We start from the raw sequence: 13,454 nt of genomic DNA on the forward strand, positions 1-13,454 counted from the left end.
CAAATATGTATTTTGAAAAAAATACCTTTTCCCAGTCTGTGGCTCTTCTTTTAATTTTCTTGACAGCGTCTTTCAAAGAGCAGAAGTTTTGCGTTTTAATGAAGTCAGATTCATCAGTTTTTTTGTCTATAGATCTTGCTTTTGGTGTCATTTCTAAGAACGTTTTGTCCAGCAACACTCTTGAGGTTTAAGAGTTCCTCAGACGTATTCTGGATACAGTCTTTCATTGAATGAAGGTGTTGTGAATATTTTCTCCTGTGGCTGGCATTTTTGTTTTCCTTAATGGTGTATTTTGAAGAAACGAGTCTTTAATTTTCCGCTTAATTCATTATTTGTCTTATGGTCTGTGCTTTTTGTGTTCTAAGACACCATCGGCTAATTCTACGTTCACAAAAGTTTTTCTGTTATGGATTCTTCTAGAAGTGTTATAGTTTTAGGTATCACATCTAAGTCTGTGATCCATTTTGAGTTAATTTTTCGTGTATGACATGAGGAAGGGGTCGATGTTAATTTACTTTTTCATACAGACATCGAGTCGATATAACACCATTTGTGAAAAACGATCCTTTCTCCAAGGAATCTTTGTCAATAATAGTCCCTTGCTCATATCGCCTTTTTCTGGAGTCTTCCATCCTGCTCCATTGACTTAAGTGCACCTTTTCACCACTACCTGACGGCTTTGACTACCACAGGTTTGTAAGTCTCAAACTCAGATCAGTCCTCCAACTTTCTTCTCTCTCTCTCTTTTTTTTTTTTTTCTGTAATTGCTGTGTTCATTCTAGGTCTTTTCCGTATGAACTTTAGAGTCAGCGCGTCGTTTTTTACCCCCAAAACATCCCGCTGGAATTTTGACCGGGATCGTGATAACTATCTGGGTGCGTTTGGTAAAGTTGTCATCTTAACCGTGCCGACTGCTTCGGTCCACGGACGTGGCATCTCTCTCCATTTAGGTTTCATTTCGTTTTGTCTCAGCAAGGTTTTGTGTTTTTCAGTGTAAAAATCTTGCATGTCATTTGTTAAACTTATTTCTAAATATTTGATGTAGGGTATTTCGTTTTGCTGCTATAAATGAATTTTTCTATTTGTTACCTTTTCCAATGATCTGTCACCCGTCTTTAAGAATACAATTAATTTTTCCATATTAACCTTTCAGCCTGCAATCTCGCTCCATTCACCTATTAGTTCTAATAGCTGTTTTGTAAATTCCACGGGATTTTTCACGTAAACGATCATATCATCTGCACAGAGGAACAGTTTTCCTTCTTTTACCCCAATCGTGATGCATTTGATTTTCTTTTCCTGCCGTATCCAGAGGCTAGAGCCTCCGGCAGAGCATTAAGCAGCCGTGGCGAAAGCTGATACGCTCACCCATCCTGACTTAGCGGGGGAGCGGGTCGGTGTCTCACCCTGACTGATGTCAACTGTAGAATGTTCGGGGTGCCCTTTGTCAGTTCGAGGGGGCTTCCTTCGAGTCCTCGTTCGCCGACGGCTTTTATCGCGAACGAGTGTTAGATTTTCGTCAGGTGCATTTTCTGCATCGATTCACGTACGTACTTTCCATGGGCATCTCTGGTTATTTGCTCAGGATCAATATCTAGAAATGAAAGTAAAGGGTCAAAATGTATAAACGTTTCTAAGCCTTTTGCATCCTATTTCCAAGTCGTCGTTCGGAGAAATCTGACCCCCTTGGCTGTGCAAGCACGTCTGTGTCCCCAGACTCTTACCGACACTAGATGTTGTAATTTTTAAAATGACTGCCCACCTCGGTTACTAGGTGGAGAAAGAACTCGCTTGCCGTGTCTTGCTGTGGCCATGCTGGCTCTTTGTCTTCCTGTCTTTCCATTTTGGAGATCCTCAGAAAAGGACACAAAGTAAGAAATGCTACACATCCTCTAGCTTTACCTACAAAACATTTTCGTAGGTAAATATTAGGAGTTATTACCTAAACCAACCGTCCTCCAACCTTAGCGCGCTGCACCTAATGATTTTCTGCATAAACCAAATTATATGCAGCACATATGAATAGTCTTAAAACCAAATTGCTCTCCATGTGTAAAAAGATAAAAAGTTAAAGCTGTAGGTATTTCAATTTTGCAGAGCTTGTGCTTCCTTACGATTGTTTTCCAATGACTTGAAGATGACTCGAAGATTTACTCCAGACGCTTTACGTTTCCACCCCAGGCGTCAGTATTAAATGCCTTCGCGTTCCGTGCCAGGCCTGTTCTGGGACCTGGGGACACATAAGCTACCAAGACCTGTGGCACCGGTCTTGAGGGGGAAACCGATGTCATCCTAGGTGACCTAGGTGACCGTACAGCCGTCCGCTGCGACAGGCCCTAAATAATGGAGGACCGAGGCTTCCATCAACTTTGCTCCACTTCTAGCCCGTGGAACCCCAGCTGTGGGTCCCAAGCACCGTGTCGTGAATTCATTCATCAATCAATTAATTAATGTAAATAATTGCCCCCTGATGAGTTAGAAAGGGCTTGAGCAGACTTCCGCCCGGAGGCAGGCAGCATGCTGTGGGACGGCGTGTGGCGGGCCCTCTCCCTCTCTCTGGGGCCGGTCCCCCCAGCCACAGCGCAGAGCAGGGGCCTCCGCCCGTGACTCTCAGGGCGTGTCCACCCTGGACCCGGTTTCCGGGAACCCTGGCCTCCCCCAGGGCGAGCAGATGCAGCGTGTTGGGAAGGGCACGCAGGTTTTAGAGGGTGGTGCTAGGTGCGTGTGGAGTGGCGATGGGGACAGTGGAGGCTGGAAATAATGCCAATCTTAGGTGACCCCTCTCCAGCTGGGTTTGGAGGTAAGCCGGGGGTGGGCTGGCCGGCTGGGGGACACATGCCGAGCCCACACCCTCCTGGCTGCTGCCCCCTCGCCGTAAGCAGATTATGAAACACCGTGGACAGTGGCGGGGGTCGGGAGGTTGGGGGGTGTTATCTTCAGACCTGCCACCGGCCCTATTTTACAAATGACGATTGCATAGTGCCGTTAGGGTCCGGCGAGGGTCTACGCGGGAAGACAGGAGAGCCCCTCGGCCTTTTGGGGCCCAAGTCTGCCGCGTGGCCACAGTGGGGCAGCTTACCTGCCTCCCTTCCCATCTGGCCACCTCTTTTCACCTGAGTCTGTTTCCTCAGAGAGCACAGGTGCCCCACAGAGGTGGGAGGTCGGCTCCGGCCACTTCTTTAGGTAGGAAAAAGAGCCGCCGCGGCCCGCACACCTGGCTCGATTGTTCCAGAAGCAGCGAAGGTCCTAAAAAGGCAATCTTTGTCTTTGAGGAAGTTCCCAGCCACGGGACTGTGCTCGATCCCTCCAAAGGAGCTTCACGTGGAGCCCTGGTGCCCACCGGGGAAGAGGTGCTGGAGGCGAGTCACCCCAACACGTGTTCTGGGCTAAAAGAGGCAGGCCGGATCAAGTGATGGCGGTCGTACCTCTGTCAGATGCTGGGGTTGCAGCCCGAGGCCGATGTTGGCCTTAATCTGAGTACGTTTTAGCGAGCGTTTGCTAGATGTGACTATTAAAATCCCAAGAGACGGCATCTAACCTGTGGTGTGGCAGAGTCCAGATAACAAAACGTTTGTGACTGGGGTCCCAAACGAATTCATGAATTTTTTTTTTAAAAAGCAGAGTAAAAGGGGTGCAATGCTGAACTCAAACTTAGAGGCGGTGAACTGTGCCTGGTTCGAATCCCAGCTCCGCCACCTGCCGGCTGTGTGACCTCAGGCAAGTCACGCGACACCTCTGGGCCTCAGGTCCTCTTCTGTGCGATGGGGCGCTAACGCCATGCATGACCGTGGAGGAGGCACTAAGAGCCGGGAGAGGCGGCCAGCCCAGGGCCAGGCCCGCGCTGGCTGCATCGGCATCGGCGGCATTAGTGACCCAAGTGCTCCCTTCCTGAACCGCAGACTGAACCAATGATTTTCCAGGAACGTAGGGACCCGGTTTGAACGCGTGCGGAAAGCCCACTCCGTCCAAAGTGGTCAGGACAGGTCCCCGAGGGCCTTCATTCTACACAAAGCCCGCGTTATCCTCATGATGCAGACGAGGAAGCAGGCTGGGAAAGGCATGGTGACTCGCCCAAGGTCACACAGCGTGGGCTGGTCAGCGTGACCTTGTCTGTCGTTCTGAAGTGGAACGGAATTCGATTGCGAAAGTGTGTCCTCGTCCCCAGGAGAATGTCACCGGGCGTGCCTCGTAACGGGTTCATCCATTCCTCACTCACTCACTCGTTCATTCGTGGGTTTCTGGAGAAGCTGCTACGCGCATGTGTGTTCGACGTGTCTGCGAATGTGTGACTGAGCCCGGCACGCGTGTGTGCGAGTTTTCCCCCACGCTCTGCCTGGACAGAGACGTGTGGCCAGTACACCACCCGCTCCCCAGGTCCCCCTCCAGCGCGGACGCCCACCTGCGGTTCCCGGACAGCAGCGGCCTCCTGCAGACGCCGCGCTGGGACGAGCCGCAGCGGGCGCGCACCCTGGAGCAGATCTGCGGCGTGTTCCGCGTGGACCTGGGACACATGCGTTCCCTGCGCCTCTTCTTCAGGTGAGAGCGGCTCTCGCGGCTTCCCGGAGGCCGGCCTGGGGCGGTGTCCGCCAGCGCCCGCTTCCCGGCGGCACCGAAGCGGGTCAGGGTGCTCCCAAGCTCTTCCCTCTGCCTTCAGGGCGGTGGTGGCCAGCTGTCGCTTTGGACTCTGGCTTGGGCTGGGGACACAAGCCAAACGGGGCTGCAGAGAGTGGTGGCTGCGGGCTGCTCCCCATCACCCACTCGGCAGCTCTGGGGCTGGGCCGGGGCCTCCTGGAGGAGGGCACCCTTTCTCTCACCGGGGGCAGAGCAGCTGCACAGGAGCACGGTCAGCTGTGTTCTCCTGGACGGCAGGGGGGCCCCGCCATGGGGCGGCACCACCCAAAGTCCCGCCTGGAGGAAACGGGCGTGTCCGTCACATATGACAGGAGGGGATGCCAGACCCAGAGCCACATTCCAGCCTTTGACGGAGGGGCCGCTGAGGCCGGGCACGTGGCCTGATAGACGGGCAGTGACGGCCCAGGACACCCCTCCCACAGTGCCACCCACGCCTGCTGGAGGAAGGCCCCCGCCGGAGGTTCTCTGGGGGCCTCCTCCTCTGGGTTCAAATTCTGACTCCATTAACGGCCTCCACCCCGGACTCTCCTGGAAAGAGGGGACGATGAGGCCTGGCAGGCGGGGGTAGGGACAGAAGGCCACTCGGGCAGGTCTCCGCCGGAGAGAGCAAGGACAGTGCCACTTCCCAGCCTCCCCAGGAGGGGCTCTTCGCCTTCTTCAGCAAAGGGGGTGATGGCTTAAACTGGGGCGTAATTCTGCCCCCCCTTCCCACCCAGCAGCCAAACTCCACGGGGACTTCCTGTTTCCTGCCTCTGAGACCCATGACGGGGGCATCTGATGATGCCTGGAAATAAAACCCCGTGTGTACATGTTCACCCCTTCTCTCTTGCCCCTGCGTCGACCGCTCAGCGACGAGGCCTGCACTAGCGGCCAGCTGGTCGTGGCCAGCCGGGAGAGCCAGTACAAGGTTTTCCACTACCACCACGGCGGCCTGGACAAGCTGGCGGACGTGCTTCAGCAGTGGAAGTACTGTGCCGAGACGCACCTCAGGGACCAGGTAGCCGGGGGAGGGGCGCACCTGGGGTGGGGGCCGTGGGGGAGGCGCCCCGGAGACACCTGGCTGCTGACCCCCTCTCCGCGCCCCTCCTCCATCAGGGGTCCAGGACTCCCAGGCACCCCTCTCTCCTCCTACGCCCAGGGCCCCGTGGGGTGACACCGTGGTGGCTCCTGGCTGATCGGGCAGCAACTTTGGGTTTGAAACATGCGCCCGGGGCTTCTTGTAAAGTCAGTGCTCTGCACTTGAAAAATCATGTTTTGACAAGGCTTCCTGCCATATTTTGCTCAATCTACATACAAATGTAATAAGAGCTCTTTAATTATCTGTTTAAGATACTGTATGTGCTTATTAGACGCGGGCTGACTTTAAAATTCCCTTGCTCCCCACCGAGCCTCCTGCTGGCTCCCTTATTACGGTAGATGCCGTTTCTTCCCCCCTACATTGAACAACCTTTGATTTTTGAATTAAATGTCAGCTGCAGTTTGGCCCTGGATCTGTGACTGCCTGTGGAGGCGACCTGACAGGCGGGCTCCCTGCTCGCTGAACAGCGATCCCTTTGTACGCGGCCAATCACATGTAATTTATTGCAGGCCCCGCCGGCAGAGGCAGGGGGAAGTTGGGCCGAACTAGGCATTAATTCTGTTTTGCGGCGAGGTCGGGGAGGGAGGGCAGGGGGTGTGGGGTATGGCCGGTGGGGAGTGGGGAGTGGGCCAGGGAGGCCCCGGCGGCGTGCCTGCGGGAAAACCGCCGTGAAGACGAAGGCATTTTCATTTTAATCGCGCCTAATTGCAGTGGCCATTTAGGGGTTTGTGTGCCGAGGGGGTGGGGAGCGGCGCCCCTCCCGTCACAGGACAGAGGGAGGGGCTCCCGCAAGCATCCCCCCACCCCCACCCCCCGAGAGCGGAGGCCGCTGGCTTCCGAAGCTGCGTGTGGGACACTTGACCTTGCCGCTGTCCTCCCGGCCAGAGCGTCGCGGACGAGAAGACCTGCATGCAGTTCTCCATCCGCCGCCCCAAGCTGCCGTCCTCCGAGACGCACCCCGAGGAGAGCATGCACCGGCGGCTGGACGTCCCCGCCTGGCTCGGCCACCTGAACGAGCTGGGCCAGGTGGAGGAGGAGTACAAGCTGCGCAAGGTGAGGCTGGAGCCGGGCCCGCCGCTCGCCCGGGCCGGCCGCTCTGGGGTCCCGCGGCCGCAGCGCTTCCAACTCCGGGGATTAGGCCGGGACGGGAGAGCGACACCCCGGGGGGGCATTGACATTGAAATGAGCCTGGCCGTGCCTGTGTGGGAATCGGGGGCCGCTCTCTCCCCTCGCAAACAAGTGCAAATTGCAGCCCCTGAATCAAGGCATCAGTTGTCAGGAGGTGCGGGCCGAGCCCCCGGCACACATCCCCGGGGACCTGGGGGCGCTTTGAGCGGCCCGTGTTGGCCCCTCCCCAACTTCTGCCGCCTCCTCCAGGCCATTTTCTTCGGCGGCATTGATGTGTCAATCCGGGGGGAGGTCTGGCCCTTCCTGCTGCGTTATTACAGCCACGATTCCACGTCGGAGGAGCGGGAGGCGCTGCGGGTGCAGAAGCGGAAGGAATACGCGGAGATCCAGCAGAAAAGGTAGCCGCCCGGGCCCGGCGGGGCGGCGCGGGGCGCGACCCGGCACCGGCGACGGGCCGCGCGCCCCGCGGCCCCGTGGAGAGCGGGTCACCGCGGACCTGAGGGTCGGGCCCGAGGAGCGCGGCCACCGTCCCACTGTCAGGGATTCGGACTCCCTCCAACAGATTTAACCGGGCGCGGGGGGTGGCGCGGGGCCCTCAGGGACCAAGCGCGAGCTGAGGTCCCTCTGGGCCTGGCTGATCCGGGGCTGCGAGTTCACGTGGACGGGCGCCTCGGGACGCCCACCCCGCAAGCCACTGCGGCAGCACCCAGCCCCCTTCCGGGTCGGGTGGGGGAAGGGGAGCGCATGCGCTGCTGGCTGACCCCCCAGCGGCCCGCCCCGCCCCCGCCAGGCTCTCCATGACCCCAGAGGAGCACCGGGCGTTCTGGCGCAACGTGCAGTTTGTCGTGGACAAGGACGTGGTCAGGACAGACCGGAGCAACCAGTTCTTCCGCGGCGAAGGCAACCCCAACGTGGAGAGCATGAGGTGCCCGCCTGGCCCTCGCCCTCGGCCACCTCCGGGAAGTGGCAGGGGTCTTCCGGTTCATACAATCACCCCAGAAACAGAAGGTCATCAGCTGTCCGAGCCAACTTAGATCAGTGCCTATGGCCATGGTGTCCCAGGGAAGCCCATAGGTCCCTCCCAAGGGTGCCACAAAGCCCTCATCCCCTGGCACCCACCAAGCCTGTCCTTGCTTGGCTCACGGGAACCATGGCTGAGCCTCCCCCAGTGTCTCCCAGTGGGTGGCCCTCCAAATGATAAAGCCACACAGGGCTGGGGGCTGGCACCATTGACGTGCTGCCGCCGCCTGGCAAATAACTGCACAAAATTAGCAGCCCATAAAAAATGTCCCTGCCTGCCCACCCTTTGTCACAGGCAGTCGACCATTCAGAAAATCAGACCACGTTGCCCCTTCCCCCTGCGCTGGAGGCCCAGGCCCGGGCCTGGTGGGCGGCTAATTGCGGGCCATTACCTTTCCCAGGGCTCTGGAGACTGTACCCAGCGCTGTCCCCCTTCCCCCAAGGTTGAGATGAAGGATGGGGTTCCGGGCGGCTCCAAGTCTCCAGCCTGGGGTTCTGCTGGCCCAGGGGAGCTGCCACCCCGAGGACAGCAAGGGTGGACGATGACGTGGCCACCCTCACTGACCTCCCTGCCCTCCGCGCTGTGTCACCAGGAGGATCCTGCTGAACTACGCCGTGTACGACCCGGCCACCGGCTACTCGCAGGGCATGTCGGACCTGGTTGCGCCCATCCTGGCCGAGGTGCTGGATGAGTCGGACACCTTCTGGTGCTTCGTGGGTTTGATGCAGAACACGATCTTTGTCAGCTCGCCTCGGGACGCAGACATGGAGAAGCAGCTGGTGAGGCTCGGCCACGGGTGTGGGGACGGCGCCCGGACACAGGCCGCTGTGGGGCACCGGGCAGCAGAAAAGCCGGGGCACATGTTGCCGATGGGCGACAGGGGGCTTGTCCCTGGCCTCAGGGGAAGGGCCGGCTCTCCCGGGAGGGACACATGCTGCCCTCCCCACCCCATACTCCCTGCAGGTCCAGAGGCCAGGCTGTGCAGGGCCCTCCCCTGGTGGCCGCCCGCCTCCTGGAGTGGCATGCCAGGGTCCCCAGCGGGGCGAGGAGGGAGGGCCCCACCACACCTGGCCCTGAGCTTTACAAAACGGGTCCTCAGGTGCATCCAGGCTGCTCTCTGCGGGGGTCCAACGCAGCCAGGGCTTTTCAGTGGGGACAGGGACAGGAGGAGCTCCTGAAGCCGCCCCGAGGCCCACTGGGCATTTGTCACATTCACGAGGGCAGCAGGCCTCTCTCGCAGTGCCTCGCCAGCACCCGCCCCTTCCCGCCCCCACCTAACCGACGCAGACCATGCAGCACTGAACGTGGGGGTGGGCAGAGCTGGGGCGGGAGAGGCGGGAGCGTCTGCTCTCTACACTCTGCGTGGCACCCGGGCGCCGGGTGCTGGGACCAGGTCTCGACTCCCTGGTCTGGAGAGAGCCTCGGCCGAGGAGCCGACGGTGTGCGGGGGATGCTGGGTGCCGCGCTGGGGGAGGGTGCAGGCCGTCGAAATGGGGAGTCAGGCAGCTGGACCGCCACGCACGGGGTCGGGCCCTGGGTGCTGCTGAGACTTGGCCGGCCAGAGCGTTCTGGGCAATGACCCTGCGTGGCCCGGATGTGTCACGGCAACGAGGGCCTTGACTGCCACAGCCAAGGAGCATGTCCTTTAGAGTGACCATTAGGGGCCACTGAATTCTGTGGATGGAGGAGCAGACACAGCAGAGGATTTGAGGAGAAGGACCCAGGGACGGGGAGGCGTGGACTGGAAGGTGAGGGACACCTGGGTGGGGGGTGGGGACGTTTGTGATGTCGGGGACCGGCTGCATGCGTGGACTCGGCCCTGCCGTGGGCCTCAGGGTGAAGAAACTGGCTGGTCGGGAAGGATCCTCTGAACTGGTTCCTGCAAGGGGCCCACGTGCCCCATTCCTGTCTCAAGCAGGAACAAAAGGCCACTTGTGTGGGAAGGGCCTGTGAGTCACCAAGCCCCCGCCCCAAGATCCCCAGGCTGTGATCTGGGGAGCGCGTGATCCCAGCCGAGCTGACTCTCTGCACCCGTGTGACGTCAGGTTTCCACGGGACACGGGGAGGCAGTGACGGGGTCCGATGCCACGCGCCCCAACACGCTCAAGCGGTGCGTGGCCCCGTGACTCGTTAGCTGCTAGAGATTGATTTTCCAACGGCTCTGGTGCAGTCAGCAGCCCGAGCCAGGCACTGCCAGAAATGGCCTCGATCTTCTCCCACGTCGCGGGGTGGCGACCTTCAGTGCCGGAACCACGCGCCCTGGGGTTCAGAGGTGTCTCCTCCCCGCGCTGTATCAGCTCCAGAAAATGGCGGTCCTTCGAGATCTGAGCGGGAGGTGGTTGAACCCGGGGTCCCAGGAAGCAGGGTGTATCAGAAACAGTCCCCATGTGGCCACCGAAGCCCAGGGAGCCTCCCCAGTGGGGAGGGGTTAGCCTCCCTCTCCACAGCGGGGTACTGCGCTCGGCCGGCCCTGGGCTATACCACGGCCCCCGGAACGGTCTGAAATCTGAGAGACACTGGCAGAGAGGTGTGGGCCAGACCGCAGTGGCGTAGTAAAGTAAGTGGTTACAGACACATGTAGCACAGAGGGACCTCGTGCACGGCACGTGTGTTTTTCAGGGGTGGAGTGGCCCAAGGAAGGGCCCCGGGGAACGTGGGCTCCCTGGACCAAGGGGGCAGAGCAGCACGGGGCTGCGCGGCTGACCCGTCCTGCCTCACCCCAGCTGTACCTGCGGGAGCTGCTGCGGCTGACACACCTGCGCTTCTACCAGCACCTGGCCTCGCTGGGCGAGGACGGCCTGCAGATCCTCTTCTGCCACCGCTGGCTCCTGCTCTGCTTCAAGCGGGAGTTCCCCGAGGCCGAGGCGCTACGAATCTGGGAGGCCTGCTGGGCTCACTATCAGGTGAGCCGGGGCCGGGCGCCGCGGGGAGGGGTGGCCGAGACCGCGTCCCAGAGCGCAGTCACCATCCTGTATCCTGCCTTGGAGGATGGCGGGTACCAGGGTGATCAGGCTCCTCCTCTGGGATCCCCCTCCTCTGAAACCCCCGAGCCCCGACAGCGCCATGTCAGCCCCTCGCACCTCCGGTTCCACGTGGCTGGCTTCAGACCCACAACTCACCGTCCAAGGAACTGAAATCGATGCAGATGGCCTGCTGACCGTGCTCATTACCACGTTCTGTCCCTCCCGTGACAACCAGTCAGCGTGGAAGACATTGCTGGGGCCGAGCAGGCCCACTGCCGCCTGGGACACCGGTGCCCACCCGCCTCCTCCCCTCGGGACGGCTCAGGGAAGGGGCCGGAGAGCCCAGGACCAGTCTGCCGTCCCCTCCCAGCGACGATGAGCTCCGCCCGCTATCCACCGTGATCCACGTCCCCTTGGCAAATTCCCCTGAGAGTGCAGTACTGGCTCTGTCACACGCCTTTAACGCCCACATTAGTGACAAGCTGGCGATGTCAAAGGACAGGCAAGTCTCTTCAAATCCATCAGCATTTAAAAGAAAATAGGACCGAGGCGTCCGGGAGGTGGCCAGGACCCTTTCTGCGGCAGCCGGCACGGCCTGGGCATCACGGACCCCGCAGGGAGGCGGGGGCGCCCGGCAGCCCGCAGAAGTTGGCGTCAGCATTCCTCATCCTTTCTAATGTCACAGGAGGATGACATCTGATGAAAGCGAGTCTGAAGGAACGTAGCACTGGTGCCACATCCGTCCTCGGCCACCTCCTGCTCGCGCCCCCGGCCCGGGTCTGGCTGCGTCGCCCGCCCAGATCGGCCGGCTCGACATGCGTGCGCAGGGCGGAGCGTCTGCGCTGACCAGTGGCAGCGCTGGCGTGGACGGTCCAGAACGACGCATCGCGTTTTTTAAAAACCACGTCCGCTTTGTCTCATCGCGTGTTTTCAAGCAGCGAAATTGCCGTTCTTGTCGCATCGTACTTAAGCTGGTGTCACAGGTGAACCCTGGGGGTCGCCCAGCAGCCGTGTCTCACGGTGACTTCATTACCGTGACCTCGTAAAGACTCCAGGGCGAGGTCCACTTCGACACCTGTCTTGGCCACCATTTTGCTCAAAGTCCACAAATCAAGCTTACGTCACTATCAGACTTGGACTAAATTTAGCCACATTTGGCCCCTCCCCTTGATCAAATTACGGGAGGGGGGGTTGGAGAGGCGGTAGGGTAATGGGGTACGCTGATTCATCAGGAGTGAGCTCTGGAGAGGGTGTCATGACCAGGCAGCGCCTTTAACTTTTAAGGTGACCCCTGAGAAAGGCTCTCTAGTCTATCCACTTATTGCTAGTTTGCCTGCAGGGGCTGGAATGCCCTGGGCCGTGTCCCAGGAACTGAAACCAGTCCGGTACCGCTATCCAGCCCTGTTTAGGATATGCGTCACCTTTTCCTCCCCACACTCCTCCCGGAGCTGGACACGCCCCCTGCTGGAACCCCTCTGCCTCCTCCACCCCGGCCAGAGCTCAGGTAGCTGCAGAACCCAAACAAGATCATTCTGGGTGCGTCTGGAAGAAGGGGCTGCAGTCTGGGGCCCGGCAGCCCGGGCACGTTCCCTCCAGGCCATGGGGGGTGTTTGCTGCCACGACCTCTGCCTGCATTGTGGGCTCCGCGACTAAACACGAGCTTCCTGGTGCTCCTTGTCCTTCCTCTGCTCCCGGAAGCACGTGTGAATCAAAGGCCACGTACCCTCTGAGCCTCCGGACAAGGAGCTGAGCAGGATGCACCAAGGTCAGGACCAAGTGCCGGCTTCCTGCTGCAGGCCAGGCGCTGCCACTCTGTGGGGGCGGCAGGGGGCTGCCGTGCAGGCTTTCTTGGGGTCTTCGTCCCACTTTCTTAGCAACAAGCATAAGAGTCATCCCTGGGCCGGGAGTTGGGACGTTCAGCCTGGAAGCGGGAGGGCACTGACCGGAAGGTTCCTTCTTGCTGGCGTGTTCATGAACCACTGGAGCGGCTCTGACCCAGCCTTCTGCACTCACTGCCGCTCAAGACTTGTACTAATGAGCCTTCAGAATGAGCACGGGCCAGCGTTCAGCAGAGGAGCGTGTGCGTTGTCCCCCCCCATGACAGAGAGCACCCTAAGGGCTCCACAGAAGAGTAACAGCAGCCTGAGGGAGGCCAGGGGGGCCAGTCCCAGCATCACCCCTTTGGGGGTCACAGCTGCCTGTGGATACTGACTATTCTAGGTACTGACCCTGGCCCATTGGCAGGTGGAGACAGGACGAAAGGTTGCGCGGCCTGCCCAGGGCCACCTAAGCTGGCCAGACGGCCTCACGGCACCTCTGCACCCAGCCTCCACGTGGAGGCAGGGCCCGGCCGGCTAAGGGGCCTTACCTGACCCCCGCTCTCCATACTCTCCAGACGGATTACTTCCACCTCTTCATCTGTGTGGCCATCGTGGCCATCTACGGGGATGACGTTATCGAGCAGCAGCTGGCCACCGACCAGATGCTCCTGCACTTCGGGAACTTGGCCATGCACATGAATGGGGAGCTAGTGCTCAGGAAGGTAAGCGCCCGAACCCTCAGTCATGGAGCCCCGCCCCCACGCTTATGGAGCCACGCCCCTCAGTTGTGGGCCCCGCCCCCTCAGTCACGG

At 59.6% G+C, this 13,454-nt stretch overlaps 1 protein-coding gene across 2 annotated transcripts in view; it reads left to right on the plus strand.

The window, feature by feature from the left end:
• TBC1D16 (TBC1 domain family member 16) overlaps positions 1-13,454 on the plus strand; it is a 52,952-nt gene that overhangs the window by 35,830 nt on the left and 3,668 nt on the right. The window contains exons 4-12 of one of the 2 annotated variants that reach the window (XR_005652158.1): positions 4,375-4,536; positions 5,482-5,629; positions 6,596-6,763; positions 7,088-7,236; positions 7,629-7,763; positions 8,452-8,638; positions 10,583-10,762; positions 10,946-12,326; positions 13,218-13,347. Coding sequence is in view for 1 of the 2 variants with exons in the window: in XM_039859763.1 (XP_039715697.1) it covers positions 4,375-4,536; positions 5,482-5,629; positions 6,596-6,763; positions 7,088-7,236; positions 7,629-7,763; positions 8,452-8,638; positions 10,583-10,762; positions 13,218-13,364 (1,276 nt within the window). In the remaining variant the exon portion in view is untranslated. Of the gene's footprint in view, positions 1-4,374; positions 4,537-5,481; positions 5,630-6,595; positions 6,764-7,087; positions 7,237-7,628; positions 7,764-8,451; positions 8,639-10,582; positions 10,763-10,945; positions 12,327-13,217; positions 13,365-13,454 lie in introns of those variants that run through there. The other variant, XM_039859763.1, reaches the window with a different exon arrangement.

The sequence above is a fragment of the Pteropus medius genome, unplaced genomic scaffold (genome assembly GCF_902729225.1).
Source record: "Pteropus medius unplaced genomic scaffold, Ma_sr-lr_union100, whole genome shotgun sequence".
NCBI classification, from domain to species: Eukaryota; Metazoa; Chordata; class Mammalia; order Chiroptera; family Pteropodidae; genus Pteropus; species Pteropus medius.